This window comes from Mobula birostris, chromosome 8, assembly GCF_030028105.1.
Source record: "Mobula birostris isolate sMobBir1 chromosome 8, sMobBir1.hap1, whole genome shotgun sequence".
Classification (NCBI taxonomy): domain Eukaryota; kingdom Metazoa; phylum Chordata; class Chondrichthyes; order Myliobatiformes; family Myliobatidae; genus Mobula; species Mobula birostris.
Genome location: NC_092377.1, coordinates 57,671,365 through 57,689,220, shown reverse-complemented (window position 1 = coordinate 57,689,220; position 17,856 = coordinate 57,671,365). Strand labels below are relative to the sequence as shown.

The following is a 17,856-nucleotide window of genomic DNA, read 5'->3' as shown; positions in this document are numbered from 1 at the left end:
TAGCTACTCTGAACCGAAACCAGTTCTTCTGACACCCTGTCCAGCTCCTCCAATCAACAAGCAGTTCACTGATTGGGTAGCAATGCAGTACCTGAGGTTCTTGGAGTCCAGCATTGTCTTGTGATCGTTAAAAAGACATTAAACAAATTTAAAAAACACCTTTGGTTGGCCCCTGAGAGGCTGCTGTGTCTGTATGCGCTGCAAATTAACCTTTAGGGAATCCTGCACAAGGCCTCCCAAGTCCCCTTGCACCTCAGGTTTTTGAATTTAGTCTCCATTCAGAAAATAGTCTATGCTTTTATTTCTTCTACTTAAGCGCATGACCATACACTTCCCAACACTGTATTTCACCTGCCTCTTCTTTGCCCATTCTCCTAGAACTAGTTAAATTAAAAAGATACTAGTCAGTCAGGTCCTAAATAAGAAATTCTAAACAGAATGTTGTTGTAAAGTTCCACCTGGAATATTCTGTTGTTTCTAAATTGAAAGTTCTACTTTTCTTCCAGGTTTACTAAACTTTTTGAAGAAAAACAATATCAGGCAGCTGCAATGTACGTAGCGAATTGCCCCAGAGGCATCCTTCATAATATGGAGGTCATGGAAAAGTTCAAGGGTCTGTTCTGTCTTTTGCTTATTCCTATGTTTTATGCTTTTACCATAAAACCTTATATCAACTATATGTTTTTCCCTTTGTGTTTTCAAAGTCAAGAATAAAGCACTTAACTCACTGAGTTGTGCCATGTTCTGTTTTTGTTCCAGACTCCAGCATCTACGGTATCTATTGTCTTCAGTAATTAAAAATGTCTATTTTAAAGACAGATGGATTAGAAAATAGAATAGTTTAATAATTGAAAATATAAAACTAATGAGAAAAATAAATTAACATACTATAACTATGGTTATATACAGGTACTACTTCTGTTGAATTGCTGCTTTTATGCCTTTACAATGCAGAAAAACTCTGATGATCTGCTATTGTTTGGAAATTCAGATGGTTCAGCTCACTTGGTTCTGTTTTTGACGCTACTTTTAGACTCATCTGAGCACTGTTTCCTGCACTCCCTTTTACATTCCCATGATCTTTTTGAGCTCATCGGAACCACAATTCCACTCTACTTTCAATGTAACTGAGGACATATTTTCCTGCTCCTTTCAAACTCACTGGGACCCTTTTACCACACTCCTTTTAAACCCCTCAGGGCCCCAGTTCACACACTCACTTTAATTAGCCAGGTTTTGTTTCCTGAGCTCCCTTTAAGCTTATTGGGATCCCATTTCTCATGTTTTTTTTAATCATCAAGACCACAATTCCCACATTCCTTTTAACTAGCCAGGTTTTGTTTCCCAAACTTACCTTAAACTCACGTGGTTTGCTAGAAAGGTTATATTATTATATAACATTTTTATACAGAATGAATTATAAGTGTGTGGGTATTATTAAGAGGAATAATACCCAGTGGTCCTGGAAATATTCCAGTCAGGCACCATTAAAGTCTCAAAGGTGCCAGTTAATCAGTTTTACTTTGTTTGCATATTCACTGGTCTAGAACTTTGCTTGCATAGAATGTAATTGTAAGTGGTAAAGAATTCATTTTACGTAAATGTGAGTTAATGGAGTGCATCACATTTTGTTAAAATTATTGACTGCAATTTCATGTGCATGATTGACTTTAAACCACCACAACCATCTTCCTTTGTGCTAGGTATGATTCCAACCATTGGAGGGATTTTCTCCTTATTTGCACTGACTCCAATTTAACCAGGGCTCCTTAAAGTCATAAAGTAACACAGCATGAAATCACACTCTTCATCCCTTCCTGTCCATGCTGACCATGGTACCCACCAAGCTAGTCTCACTTTCTCTAAACCCCTCTTATGCATGTACACATCCAATCGTCGTTTAAATTTTACGTCAACCACTTTGTCTGCTACCTCATTTCATGTATACACCACCCTCTGCATGAAGAAGCTGCCCCTCGGGTCCCTTTTAAATCTTTCACCTCTTACCTTAAATCAATGCTCTTAATTTTTAGTTCCCTTTTCCCAGGATAAAGACTATATGTGTTCACCTTATCTATACCAGAAGACCATACAGTGTAGGAGCAGAATTAGACTACTCAGCACATTGAGACTCCTCCACCATTCAGTCATAGTTCATTTTATTTATATATACACCCCCCCTCAGATAAAGCAGGTTGACAATCAATCCACATTATCTGTGACCTTAAATGGGATGTTTTTGGCCTTGGAAAAGCACATTAAAATTGAACACAACATTTGGAATTATTTATATTTCATTTGATTGGTTCATGTGGAAAATAAAATCAGATTTAATATCACAGGCATACTGTCATGAAATTTGTTAACTTTAACGGCAGCAGTACAATGAAACATTAAGTATATATGTATGTTAAATAGGTAAAATATGTAGTGCAAAATAACAAATTAAAAATCATGATGTAGTGTTCATAGGTTCAATGCCCATTTAGAAATCGGATGGCAGAGGGAAAGAAGCTGTTCCTGAATGGCTGAGTGTGTGCCTTCAGGCTTTTGTATCTCCTTCCTGATGGTAACAATGCGAAGAGGACATGTCCTGGAGTGGGGATTCTTAATGATGGACTGCTCCTTGAAGACGTCTTGGATTCTGTGGAGGCTGGTACCCATGATAGAGCTGACTAATTTTACAAGTTCCTGCAACTTATTTCAATCTCGTGAGTAGCCTCTCCATACCAGATGATTATACAGCTGTCAGAGTGCTCTCCATGGTACAAACGTACATTTGTAGAAGTTTTTGAGTGTTTTCGTTGACAAACCAAATCTCTTCAAACTCCTAATGCAATATAGCCACTGTCTTGCCTTCTTTGTGGCTGCATCAATATGTTGTGTCCAGGTTAGGTCCTCAGAGATATTGATAAGGACTGATAACAAAAAACTATTGCTGAATGATGAAAACCAAAATCTTCAATTAGTTTCCATGCATATATACTGTGTTCCTGATCTACTGAAGGGAACAGAATGAACTTCGAGGTCCACAGAACAAGCTATTCTTGACAATAAAGTTGGTAACAATTCTCACCAATCAGCTTGCAGATCTAAAGAAGCATTATCAGGACAAAGGAAACAAAGGCAATGATTGAGAATTGTGGATGTACAAGGCTCCTTGATGACTTACTCAATCAAATGCTGCCCTGTCAAGAACAAATTACCCTTCGCTTGCCTTGTCAAGGACAAGTTACTCTTCGCTTATGGGTTTCAGCTTTTTTGTCTACGTTTGTACAAATATAATGAGGTCAGGAGCGGAGTGACTTTGGTGGAACTCAAGCTGAGCTCTCTGAGTAGTTTTAAAAACGCAAACAACAGGAATTCTGCAGATGCTGGAAATTCAAGCAACATACATCAAAGTTGCTGGTGAACGCAGCAGGCCAGGCAGCATCTCTAGGAAGAGGTACAGTCGACGTTTCAGGCCGAGACCCTTCGTCAGGACGCACCAGCAACTTTGATGTGTGTTTCTCTGAGTAGTTTGTTGCTAAGCAAGTTTTATCTGATAGCACTATCAATTGTTTCTTCCATCACTTTGTTGTGATTAAGGGTAGACTAATGGACTAGTAGTTGGCCAATTTGGATTTGTCCTACTCCTTTTGTCAGGACCTACCAGGGCAATTTCCACATTATTGGGTAGATCCCAGTGTTGTAGCTAGAACAACTAGAACAAGGGCATGGCAAGTTCTGAACAACATTTGGACAATAGTACTGAAGTTGTCAGGGCTCATAACATATGCTGCATCCATTGTCTTCATTGTGCATTGTCAGCCCATGCACAACAGTGCTATGTCTTGCTTTGTTACAGTGAAAGCATCGAGCTGCTATGCTAGTTACTTGAATGGTTACCCTGATAATGACAACAGTTTTTCCTGCTTTCCCATTCACATGACTTGAGATTGATCAGCCAAGAGTTACATGGCAGGACCCGAAGAAGACACTATCATTATTGTATTCATTCTGCATTTTGCACTGACACCATTTTCTTACATTTTCTGATACTATTTTCACAGCTGTAGCAATAATATAGATCTTTTCAAATGCAAGCTTGAATATTTTTTTAGAATTCAGCTTAGGCGAGGTGAATTCATCTAGGAGGCCTTTATCTTTCCGGAGTTGCAAATTCTGAACTCATAATGAGATATATGCCACTTTTGAACTGTGACTAATTTATGAAGTTAACTCATATGGACTAACATCAGATGTCTAGTGAAGTCACACACGGATCTTTTCAAAAGTGTTCAATTGAGGACTATGATGGGTAGAAAAAGATACATATGGCGACACTAGGCACTGTGAGCGATATCAAGGAGGAGTTTCTCAGCACTTGACATGAAGCCTGTTGGCCATTCTAGTCAGTAGAAACTGATCTGCCTGCATCCAGCCAGCTTCTCTAATAATATTGGATTCCACTATTTGTATAGGCCTCAAGGCTGTGATGGAAGGAGTACAATCCTTCTTCCAGTAGAATAGAATCTTGGCAGAAATCTCGGTGGAACTGTTTTGCAAGAATCTATGTCCTCCATCAAGGAGTCTGTCCCTATCTCGCAGTCTCTCTGGATCTGTGTGTCACTGGCAAGGCCAGCCTTTATTGCCCATCCTTACACAAACAAAAGAAAATCTGAAGGTTGTTGGAAACCCAAACAACACACACAAAACGCTGGAGGAGCTCAGCAGGCCAGACAGCATCTATGGAAAAGAGTACAGTCAACGTTTCAGGCTGAGACCCTTCAGCAGGCCCATCCCTAGTTGTCTCGGAAAGGGGATAGTGAGCTGCTTTCGTGAACTGCCACGGTCTCTTCGAACATAAAAAAGGTCACAACTGCATAAATTTCTAGGACTTTTCAGGAGGGCTAGTTGTGAATGTCAGGAGATAAACTAACATCTATTACAAGGCTTTTGTCACTTGTTAAGAAAATAACACCCCACTCAGGAATAAATTACTTCTTCAAAGTGAGGATGTTGTGTAACGAGTCCAATTTTCAGGTAGTTAATTGAAAATATATGCCTTAAGGCTGTAACTAGATGAGGCTTTTCCTTGTGATAGAAATATGCTGCACTTATCCACAAGATTACAAGATTTCATTGGTTACCGGCATTTTATGCCACCATTGAGTAAAATATAGGGTGAATTATTTGGGTAAATTGCACCAAAAGGTTGATTAGGTGTGGCACTTATTATTATACAACACAGAAGGGGCAATTTTTTTCACAATAGCGGACAGGGATATCATCAGCAAGGTGCTTTGCAACTGCCACATCAAGACTTTTGACAACTTCTTAGCTAGAATGCTGTGGGAATCAGGGAAACGTGGATGCGTCTATCTGCAAATTCCTCTTCCAGTCAAACACCATGGAAATATTACTTCTTTGTTTGAGTCAAGGCCCTTCAGTTCCCTGGTTATTGTTCAGTAGGACAACAGATGTGTCTTGTTCCTAGTGGAATTGAGGTCCCCACTTCTTATTAAGGATAGGCTCCGTCATGTCTCATCTATCCGCTCAGATAGATCCAGTTGGCCATATGTTATTCCTCAACTGGGATAGTCTTCCAAGTGTCTGTCTGAGCTGCTGCCGAACTGATCACAAAGTGAAGCATGTCAGAGATCTGCTTTAATTTGTACTTGTTTTCCCTTCTATGAGGCATGGTTAGGCTTGTCCTCATTCTCTATAATGATGCAGCTGAGTTAAAAACATAACCAGTAGTACTTGCTAGCCCTATATTTCTCAGGTTCCATCTGAAATTTTTGAATGCAAGAGATTATACTTGAAAATACACTTCAGGTTCTTTATGTAAAAACTTACATATTACAATTATTTCCTCAGCTGTCACAGAATATGAAGGGTATGTTTCTCCTCTCCTGCATTTCTTTGAGGCTGTAATGAACTCCTTTTCTGCCGTCAGACATCCACCTAATGCAAAGATGTCATTAGAGGGAGTTAAATGTGCATTGATGCACAACAGACAGGATCTGGTCATACGTTGGGTGATACAACAGAGGTAATACTCTTTGCTAACTAATATCACATTATTAATAAAACTGTTAATATAGAGCAGGGGTGGCCAACCTTTTACATTCCATGCGTCAATTTTTTCACTCACGAGTTCAGATACGCCATACAACTCTTGTACCCCCATTTAATTCTTGTAAAATTATGCTAATATAGATAGAACTTGTGTGTGAAAAAATCACATCTGAACTTGTGCATGAAAAATTTGACGTATGGAATGTAAGATGTTGGCCACCCTGATACAGAGCAAAGGGTGGAGAACAAAAATTAAATTTAACACAGCTGAATGGGAAACCAGAGGAGAAAATTCTGTATTTAAAATCTTGAATTCCAACTTCCCCATTCAGAAATCATGGTCAAATAGTGAGAGGTAGTCAGAGAATTATCATTGACTGATACGTAAAGGATTTAAAGAATTTGGAAGGAATAAAGCATAAATAGTGCTGGAACCAGGAAGGTAAAATATTGGTCACAAGAGACATAAATATATGCAATTTTATATTTAAATCAGAGGATTACTTTTGTTGTACCGGTCAAGAAACTTGTACATATTTCATGTTAACATGAATCAAAGTAGAAATAAAAATCAACATTGATAAACAAATGTGGACCAGTATTTTGGATTCAGTAAAATAAAAGGCCAACTGCATTGGGATGAGAGTGGATCTGGTATAGGTAAATGAGATCCAAGAAGAAAGGTTGGCTGAATTCAATGCAGGTAAGCCACTGGACAAAACAGGATGCATCTTAGGAGTTTGAGAATCTGAAGAGTAGCAAGTATTTACAGGCTTGATCATAATAGTGAGAAAGGATTTGCTAGCAACTACATTCCAGTCAGTTGAACTTCATTGGTATAAAAGTATTGAGAAATATTTAATCTTGTTCTCAATCATAGTTGTCTGGAAGAAACTGGATTAATTAAGGCAAACCAGAATAGATTTGTTTAGGACAAATTTGTGTTTAAATAATTTAATAGAATTATTTGATGAGATAATCCATATAGTTTGTGAGCATAATGTAGTGTGTATGGACTTCCAGAAAACTTTAGAAAAGGTGCCATACCTATAGGCTTATCAACAAAATTGAAATACTTGCCACTTAGAGACATTTATAGCATTATGGCATCATTGGCTTAATAACAGATATTATACCGTCATAATTAAAGGCTGTTCCTTGAGCTGGAAGAAGATGAATAACAGCATTTTTCCAGGTAGCAGTGTTAAATCCAATATTGATCTAAAGTTTAGAGCGAACATCAGAATTCTACATTCACAGAACTCTTTGTATTACTTATATGTAAATGTATATATCCACCAATTTTCTTTCCCAATTAAGTCAGTGGTAAAGAAAATTGAGATCGTGTAATCGGCCACATCCACACCCATGTACGCTTCTGAAGGTGAATGTCATCTTACAAGATTCAAAATTTATAGATAATTTTACATCCAAAATCCTTTTTGATACTTTGAAACATTATTTTCTGTTGTTATCTTTAGACTGACGTGTTCTGAAGCTCTGGGAGATGTGATTTACGATTATGGAGATACTGAACTGCAAAGCTTAGCCACATGTATGGCGTTGGCTCAGAATGTCTATAGTAAATGTGATGTTCATAAGAAAGCTGTTCTCTGTATGTGCAGGCTTGGGGAGATTTCTGGGGCGTTGGCACATATCCATGAGTCCAAAAAGCTCAGCTTAGGTAAGAAATGAAGTGAATTAGTTATTTTCCTTTTAAAAATTATTATTGTAATAAGTATTTCAATTGAAATTTGCTTCAAAATGTAAACAACATTTGTAAATTGCAATATCTCCACTTTCCCAGTTATTTACTTTAAAGGTGAAATGCAGGATAAGTTTATAATTGTGTGTGTGTGTGTGTGTGTGTGTGTGTGTTTTTTACTCAGAGAGTGGTTGGTGCATGGAATGCACTGCTTGAGTCAGTGGTGAAGGCAGATACACTTGTGAAATTTAAGAGACTACTAGACAGGTATATGGGGGAATTTAAGGTGGGAGATTATATGGGAGGCAGGGTTTAAGGATCAGCACAACATTATGGACTGAAGGGCCTGTACTGTGCTGTACTGTTCTATGTTCTGTCTCTGTTCTAAGTAGGCATCCTTCAATCCTGAAGTCGTGCCAGCTTGTCCTAGACTCCCCTACCATGGGAAATAACTTTGCCATATCTAATCTGTTCAGGCCTTTTATTCAAAATGTTTCAATGAGATCCCCCCTTATTCTCCTAAACTCCTGGGAATACAGCCCAAGAGCTGCCAGACATTCCTCATATGGTAACCCTTTCATTCACTAGAAAACTAGACAGTAGAGTACTACAGCACATTACGGGCCCTTCGGCCCTCGATGTTGTGCCGACCCATATATTCCTTTAAAAAAAGTACTAAACCCACACTACCCCATAACCGTCTATTTTTCTTTCATCCATGTGCCTGTCCAAGAGGCTGTTAAGTACCCCTAATGTTTTAGCCTCCACCACCATCCCTGGCAAGTCATTCCAGGCACCCACAACCCTCTGTGTAAAAAAACTTACTGCTGATGTCTCCCCTAAACTTCCCTCCCTTGACTTTGTATATATGACCTCTGGTGTTTGCTATTCATGCCCTGGGAAACAGGTACTAGTTATCCACACTATCTATGCCTCTCGTAATTTTGTAGACCTCTATCAAGTCCCCTCTCATCCTTCTATGTTCCAGAGAAAAAAGTCCCAGCTCTGCTAACCTTGCCTCATAAGACTTGTTTTCCAATCCAGGCAACATCCTGGTAAGTCTCCTCTGCACCCTCTCCATAGCTTCCACATCCTTCCTATAATGAGGTGACCAGAACTGAACACGATACTCTTAAGTGTGGTCTCACCAGAGATTTGTAGAGTTGCAACATGACTTCTCTACTCTTGAACTCAAACCCCCTATTAATGCCTAGCATCCCATAGGTCTTCTTAACTACCCTATCAACCTGTACAGCGACCTTGAGGGATGTATGGATTTGAACTCCAAGGTCCCTCTGTTCATCCACACTCTTAAGTAACCGAACATTAACCTTGTACTCAGCCTTCTGGTTTGTCCTTCCAAAATGCATCACCTCACACTTATTCGGATTGAACTCCATCTGCCACTTTTCTGCCCAACTCTGCATCCTGTCTATATCCTCTTGTAACCTTGGACAACCTACAACTCTATCCACAACTCCTCTAGTCTTCGTGTCATCCGCAAACTTACTCACCCATCCTTCCGCCTCTTCATCCAGGTCATTTATAATAATCACAAAGGGCAGGGGTCCCAGGACAGATCCTTGCGGTACTCCACTAGTCACCAACCTCCAGGCAGAATACTTTCCTTCCACTACTACCCTCTGCTTTCTTCCTGTAAGCCAATTTTTTTATCCAAACAGCCAAGATTCCACTGATCCCATGCCTCATGACTTTCTGGATGAGTCTCTCGTGGGGGACCTTGTCAAATGCCTTGCTAAAATCCATGTAGACCACATCTACTGCCCTTCTCTCATCAATTTCTTTTTATACACACATTCTTTCTCTCACTCTCCTTTTTCTCCTTCTGTCCCTCTGAATATACCCGTTGCCCATCCTCTGGGTCCCCCCCCCATTGTCTTTCTTCCCGGACCTCCTGTCCCATGATCCTCTCGTATCCCTTTTGCCTATCACCTGTCCAGCTCTTGGCTCCATCCCTCCCCCTCCTGTCTTCTCCTATCATTTTGGATCTCCCCCTCCCCCTCCAACTTTCAAATCCCTTACTCACTCTTCCTTCAGTTAGTCCTGACGAAGGGTCTCGGCCTGAAACGTCGACTGCACCTCTTCCTAGAGATGCTGCCTGGCCTGCTGCGTTCACCAGCAACTTTTATGTGAATTCTTGAAAGATCATTGTTAATGCCTCCACAGTCTCTCCAGCTATATCTTTCAGAAGCCAAGAGTGCATTCCAGCAGGTCGAGAAGATTTATCCACCCTCAGACCATTAAGTTTCCTGAGCACATTTTCAGTCGTAATTTTCACTGCACCTACTTCACTTCCCCGACATTCTTGAATGTTCGGTATGCTGCAGATGTCTTCCACTGTGAAGACTGATGCAAAATTTGCATTCAGTTCCTCTGCCATCTCTGCGTCTCTTATTACAATATCTCCAGCGTCATTTTCTATTGGTTCTATATTTACCCTCAACTCTCTTTTACCCTTTATATACTTAAAAAGCTTTTAGTGTCTTCAGCTTCCTTTCATAATTCATCTTCTCCTCCTTAAAGACATTCTTAATTTCCTTCTGCAAGTTTTTAAAAGCTTCCCAATCCTCTATCTTCCCACTAGCTTTGACTTCCTTGTATGCCCTCTCTTTTGCTTTTACTTTGGCTCTGACTTCACTTGTCAGTCATGGTAGTGTCCTTCTTCCATTCAAAAATTTCTTCTTATTTGGAGTATATTTGTTTTGCACATTCGTCAATTTTTGGCAGAAACCCCAGCCATTGCTGCTCTGCTGTCCTTCCTGTTAGTGTCCCTTTCCAGCCAACTTTGGCCAGTTCCCCTCTCATGTCATTGTAATTTCCTTTATTCCACTGAAATACCAACACATTAGAATTTAGTTTCTCCTTCTAAAATTTCAGTGAGAACTCGATCATATTGTGATTACTATTCCCTCAGGGTTCCTTAACCTTCAGCTCTCTTATCATCTTTGGATCATTGCATAACACCTAATCCAGCACAGCTGATCCCCTAGTGGGCTCAACAACAAGCTGTTCTAAAAAGCCATCCCTTAGACATTCTACAAATTCTCTCTCAAGGTCCAGTACTGGCCTGGTTTTCCCAATCCACCTTAATGTTAAAATCCCCAACGATTATCATGACATTGCCCTAATGGATTGAAAATTATTGTAAGCGTAGAATTTTTGTCCACCCATAAGTACAGAAAGAATAAGGTGCCAGGGATTAGTTCCAGTCCCTTCATGTCAGGTACTCCTTTTGTACCAAATAGTCATGAAACAATGATTGACAGAATGCTGTCAGTAAACACATTTCAGCTCTTTGGTGGTGTCCCAAACACAACAGGGAAATCAAACCTCTTATGAGTATTTTAAATTAATAAACTGACTCCATAACATTTGGTGTAATAGGCACCAGAGGTTAGTCAGCCATATTCTGATACTTATGATGTAGATCTTGCTGGGCTATGGTCCTGAAAAGTATTCTGAATGCATTTTTTAAAAAGGAAGTTCTAAATTAACTTGTCTGCAACAGTTAGCTATCTATGCCACATTTTAATTTATGTCTTCTTGACCAAGAATCCATTAATTTACTTTTTTTCTCATAGGGAGGCACCAAAAGGTAAATTATTTTACCTTACTTTGGAGAATTTCCATTTCCTGTCATTCACTCCCATACCCATTCTGACAATCAAGTTCAAATTGCAGTTTAAACCCTAAATGTTTACATTTCCATTTAGTTTCATTTTTGCCAGTTGTCTCTTTCTGCCCAGCTAGAGACTATAACTAAAATTCATGGGATGTTGTCATTATTTCAAAGGATATATTGTATCTTTGTACTGTCAGACTATTATATGGATATTGGAATGACAATATCCAACTAGGTGCTCTAGTTATGGGGGAGAATCATAATGAAGCATTAAGGAAGATATTTTTCAGATATTTTTAAGGATTAAATCCCTTACTCACTCTTCCTTCAGTTAGTCCTGACGAAGGGTCTTGGCCTGAAACGTCGACTGTACCTCTTCCTAGAGATGCTGCCTGGCCTGCTGCGTTCACCAGCAACTTTTATGTGTGTTACTTGAATTTCCAGCATCTGCAGAATTCCTGTTGTTTGGGTTTCCTTTGTGTTGTTTTCTTTATAAGACCTTTCTTATCGTTCAATGACTCATGAGGTAGGGGTAGAATTTCCCATGGAACCACAGGAACTCCTCCTTTGTTGAGAATATCCCCAGCAAAAAAATCAGTTTGAGGATATGATTGAACCATCTATCCATAATCACCGTCTACTGAAATTTAAATAATATGTCTAAATATATAGTCAGATTTCTTGCTGCAGATAACTCATTGATGTTTTTTACTTCTAGTTCAACAGCAGTAATCCTGAGCCTCAGTGTGCAGAGAATCACGAATGTGACCTCTCCTTATATCATTAAAACCAAGACAGAGAAAAAAAGTTATCTAGCATCTTTATTTCAACAGCAGTAAAGATTGTTAGAGCCAAACAAATTATTACTAGTCTCTTACTTTTTCCACTACTTAACATTTCCTTCTGTTTCAAATATTTTCTATTCTTGAAAAGTTACAGCAATCCTTGCTTAGATTATTTACTATTGAAAATAAATTCTAACAATGTCCTGAACAGGTCTGTTACAATGTCATTTTCACTTTATAATCGATTTTGGTTTGCTGCCATTTTGCCTTATATAAAGCCTTTACTAATATTTTATGTTTGGATTGCTTTTCTCCAAGATGATTGTTTATTCTTATTGAGCAACTGTCAAAATACTGAGTTACTTCAGGGCCTGACCCATGAATGGAATGGAAATCCAGCAGCCCTCTCAATAGGGCTAGCAGTATTGTGGCTCATCTCAAATGATCTCAAGGAAGTTGGATTCCATCTTTTGAAGGAGACAGATGATTGTGGTCAAGGTAAAAACATAAATTCAACATAATAAAGTGTACTTCATGGATAGAGGCCACTCAGCTCGTCTGATGCTGACAGGTTAATCCCATTAGTCACATTCACTCATCTTGCCCTGTAGCCCTGTAACTCATTCAATTTCACATGCCTGGCAGTTCCCCTTTGATTCTTACACTAACCACGGAATTCAATAGCATGTCTCTTGCAAAAATGCCATGCCCTTCTCACAATTCCTCTGCCTCCGCCGCATCTGCTCTCAGGATGAGGCTTTTTATTCCAGGACGAAGGAGATGTCCTTTTTTAAAGAAAGGGGCTTCCCTTCCTCCTCCATCAACTCTGCTCTCAAACGCATCTCCCCCATTTCACGCAGATCTGCTCTCACCCCATCCTCCCGCCACCCCACTAGGAATAGGGTTCCCCTTTTCCTCACCTACCACCCCACCAGCCTCCGGGTCCAACATATAATTCTCCGTAACTTCCGCCACCTCCAATGGGATCCCACCACTAAGCACATCTTCCCCCCCCTCCCCCTTTCTGCTTTCCGCAGGGATCGCTCCCTACATGATTCCCTTGTCCATTCGTCGTTCCCCCCCAATCCCTTCCCACCGATCTCCCTCCTGGCACTTATCCTTGTAAGCGGAACAAGTGCTACACATGCCCTTACACTTCCTCCCTCACCATCATTCAGGGCCCCACACAGTCCTTCCAGGTGAGGTGACACTTCACCTGTGAGTCGGCTGGGGTGATATACTGCATCTGGTGCTCTTGATGTGGCCTTCTATATATCGGCGAGACCCGACGCAGACTGGGAGACCGCTTCACTGAACACCTATGCTCTGTCCGCCAGAGAAAATAGGATCTCCTAGTGGCCACACATTTTAATTCCACATCCCATTCCCATTCTGACATGTCTATCCACGGCCTCCTCTACTGTCAAGATGAGGCCACACTCAGGTTGGAGGAACAACATCTGTCTGGGTAGCCTCCAGCCTGATTGCATGAACATTGACTTCTCTAACTTCTGTTAATGCCCCACCTCCCCTTCTTACCCCATCCCTCATTTATCTATTTATTCTTTTCCCCTTTTTTTCTCCTTTTTTCTCCCTCTGTCCCTCTCAGTATAACTCCTTGCCCATCCTTTGGGCTTCCCCCCTCCCCCTTTCTTTCTCCCTAGGCCTCCCGTCCCATGATCCTCTCATATCCCTTTTGCCAATCAACTTTCCAGCTCTTAGCTCCATCCCTCCCCCTCCTGTCTTCTCCTATCATTTCGGACCTCCCCCTCCCCCTCCCACTTTCAAATCTCTTACTATCTCTTCTTTCAGTTAGTCCTGATGGAGGGTCTCGGCCCAAAACATCGACTGTACCTCTTCCTATAGATGCTGCCTGGCCTGCTGCGTTCACCAGCATTTTTTGTGTGTGTTGCAGCCATTTAACTTACCATTGGCATGTGCGGAAGGGACTGGAGCACTCAGAGCGAATCAACATGGAGAATATGCAAACTCTGGATGCTCCAGTTTCCTTTCACGTTCCAAAGATATATGGGTTAGTAAGTTAGTTGGTCACATAGCTGTAATTGGGTGGCATGGTTCATTGAGCCTGTTACTGTGAGGTTTCTGTAATTAAATAAATAACACTCAAGGTCAGAATTGAACCCGGGTCCTTGGATCTGTGAGTCTGCCGTGCTCTCTACTGATACCCCTATACATCAGGTAATATTTGAAACCTTCAAAAAAGACAATATCTGGATATGTGACAAAAAGTTTCAAGAGCTTTGAAGAAACAAAGAGGCTTATGAAAGTAGTTCTGGAGCTTAAAGCACAAATAGTTAAGAGGAATGTTAGTCTCCCTACATTCATAAATGGTGAAAGGAATATGTACTTAATGTTTTCAGCTTTGACTGGAATAATTTCAACCAAAGCAAGGCTGCTACCTTTAGAACTTTATAAGCGCCTTTTTGACTAAGAAGAATGGATGAAAGATCTGCTCACAACCACTCTCTCCATATTTGTTACTGTTCTACTTTTCCAATCAATCAAAACTCCATGAAACTTATTCAATTGAAACAGAAATTGTTAAGAGCAGCCTGAACTGTCAAATTGGATATTTGTATTAACAGAGTTGTGGGGTGTGATAATGACATGGAGGAAAGTACAGAAATGAGTTGCAGTGCAATCAAAGCGAAAAGTACCAAATACTGGACTTAAGTTGTTGTACTTAAATGCTCGCAGCATAAGGAATAAGGTGGATGATCTTGTTGTACAGCTACAGATTGGCAGGTATGATATTGTGGCCATCACTGAGACCTGGCTAAAGGATGCATGTCTCTGGGAGCTGAACGTCCAAGGATACTCGGTGTATCGGAAGGATAGGAAGGTAGGCAGAGGGGGAGGTGTGGCTTTATTGGTAAGAAATGATATTAAATCATTAGAAAGAGGTGATATAGGATCGAAAGGTGCAGAATCTTTATGGGTTGAGCTAAGAAATAGCAGGGGTAAAAGGACCCTGATGGCAGTTATTTATAGGCGTCCAAACAGCTGCAGGGATGTGGACTACAAATTACAACTGGAAATAGAAAAGGCTTGTCAGAAGGGCAGTGTTATGATAATTGTGGGGGATTTTAACATGCGAGTGGATTGGGAAAATCAGGTCGGCACTGGGTCTCAAGAGGGAGAATTTGTAGAATATCTGTGAGATGGCTTTTTAGAACAGCTTGTTGTTGAGCCCACTAGGGGATCGGCTGTACTGGATTGGGTATTGTGTAATGAACCGGAGGTGATTAAAGAGATTGAGGTGAAGGAACCCTAAGGAGACAGTGATCATAACATGATTGAGTTCACTGTGAAATTAGAAAAAAAGAAGCCGAAATCTGATGTGTCGGTATTTCAGTGGAGTAAAGGAAATTACAGTGGCATGAGAGAGGAACTGGCCAAAGTTGACTGGAAAGGGACACTGGCGGGAAAGACGGCAGAGCAGCAGTGGCTGGAGTTTATGCAAGAAATGAGGAATGTGCGAGACTGGTATATTCCAAAAAGAAGACATTTTCAAGTGGAAAAAGGATGCAACCATGGTTGATGAGAAGTCAAAGCCAAAGTTAAAGCAAAGGAGAGGGCATACAAGGAAGCAAAAATTAGTGGGAAGAGAGGATTGGGAAGTTTTTAAAACCTTACAAAAGGAAACCAAGAAGGTCATTAAGAGAGAAAAGATTAACTATGAAAGGAAGCTAGCAAATAATATCCAAGAGGATACTAAAAGCTTTTTCAAGTATATAAAGAGTAAAAGACAGGTGAGAGTAGATATAGGACCGATAGAAAATGATGCTGGAGAAATTGTAATGGGAAATAAGGAGATGGCAGAGGAATTGAACAAGTATTTTGCATCAGTCTTCACTGAGGAAGACATCAGCAGTATACCGGACACTCAAGGGTGGCAGGGAAGAGAAGTGTACGCAGTCACAATTACGACAGAGAAAGTACTCAGGAAGCTGAATAGGCTAAAGGTAGATAAATCTCCTGGACCAGATGGAATGCACCTTCGTGTTCTGAAGGAAGTAGCTGTGGAGATTGCGGAGGCATTAGCGATGATCTTTCAAAAGTCGGTAGATTCTGGCATGGTTCCGGAGGACTGGAAGATTGCAAATGTCACTCCGCTATTTAAGAAGGGGGCAAGGAAGCAAAAAGGAAATTATAGACCTGTTAGCTTGACATCGGTGGTTGGGAAGTTGTTGGAGTCGATTGTCAAGGATGAGGTTACAGAGTATCTGGAGGCATATGACAAGATAGGCAGAACTGAGCATGGATTCCTTAAAGGAAAATCCTGCCTGACAAATCTATTATGATTTTTTTGAGGAAATTACCAGTTGGCTAGACAAGAGAGATGCAGTGGATGTTGTATATTTGGATTTTCAGAAGGCCTTTGACAAGATGCTACACATGAGGCTACTTAACAAGATAAGAGCCCATGGAATTACGGGAAAGTTACATACATGGATAGAGCGTTGGCTGATTGGCAGGAAACAGAGAGTGGGAATAAAGGGATCCTATTCTGGTTGGCTGCCGGTTACCAGTGGTGTTCCACAGGGATCAGTGTTGGGGCCGCTTCTTTTTACATTGTACATCAACGATTTGGATTATGGAATAGATAGCTTTGTGGCTAAGTTTGCTGATGATACGAAGATAGGTGGAGGGGCTGGTAGTGCTGAGGAAACGGAGAGTCTGCAGAGGGACTTGGATAGATTGGAAGAATGGGCAGAGAAGTGGCAAATGAAGTACAATGTTGGAAAGTGTATGGTTATGCACTTTGGCAGAAAAAATAAACGGGCAGACTATTATTTAAATGGGGAAAGAATTCAAAGTTCTGAGATGCAATGGGACTTGGGAGTCCTCGTACAGGATACCCTTAAAGTTAACCTCCAGGTTGGGTCAGTAGTGAAGAAGGCGAATGCAATGTTGGCATTCATTTCTAGAGGAATAGGGTATAGGAGCAGGGATGTGATGTTGAGGCTCTATAAGGAGCTGGTAAGACCTCACTTGGAGTACTGTGGGCAGTTTTGGTCTCCTTATTTAAGAAAGGATGTGCTGACGTTGGAGAGGGTACAGAGAAGATTCACTAGAATGATTCCGGGACTGAGAGGATTAACATATGAACATTTGTCCACTCTTGGACTGTATTCCTTGGAGTTTAGAAGAATGAGGGGAGACCTCATAGAAACATTTCGAATGTTAAAAGGCATTGACAGAGTGGATGTGGCAAAGTTGTTTCCCATGATGGGGGAGTCTAGTACGAGAGGGCATGACTTAAGGATTGAAGGGCGCCCATTCAGAACAGAAATGCGAAGAAATTTTTTTAGTCAGATGGTGGTGAATCTATGGAATTTGTTGTCACGGGCAGCAGTGGAGGCCAAGTCATTGGGTGTATTTAAGGCAGAGATTGATAGGTATCTGAGTAGCCAGGGCATCAAAGGTTATGGTGAGAAGGCGGGCGAGTGGGACTAAATAGGAGAATGGATCAGCTCATGATAAAATGGCAGAGTAGACTCGATGGGCCGAATGGCCTACTTCTGCTCCTTTGTCTTATGGTCTTATGTAGATGCAACTTTGGGAAAGGTACATAAAATATCAGAATCAGGTTTATTATCACCGGCATGTGTCATGAAATTTGTTAACTTAGCAGC

The 17,856-nt window shown here is 40.6% G+C and overlaps 1 protein-coding gene across 7 annotated transcripts in view; it reads left to right on the top strand.

The window, feature by feature from the left end:
- LOC140201325 (clathrin heavy chain linker domain-containing protein 1-like) overlaps nucleotides 1–17,856 on the top strand; it is a 50,713-nt gene that overhangs the window by 16,757 nt on the left and 16,100 nt on the right. For 6 of the 7 annotated variants that reach the window (XR_011886839.1, XM_072265222.1, XM_072265225.1 and 3 more), the window contains exons 7-10: nucleotides 507–613; nucleotides 5,863–6,037; nucleotides 7,545–7,747; nucleotides 12,515–12,694. Coding sequence is in view for 6 of the 7 variants with exons in the window: in XM_072265222.1 (XP_072121323.1) it covers nucleotides 507–613; nucleotides 5,863–6,037; nucleotides 7,545–7,747; nucleotides 12,515–12,694 (665 nt within the window). In the remaining variant the exon portion in view is untranslated. The remainder of the gene's footprint in view (nucleotides 1–506; nucleotides 614–5,862; nucleotides 6,038–7,544; nucleotides 7,748–12,514; nucleotides 12,695–17,856) is intronic. The other variant, XM_072265224.1, reaches the window with a different exon arrangement.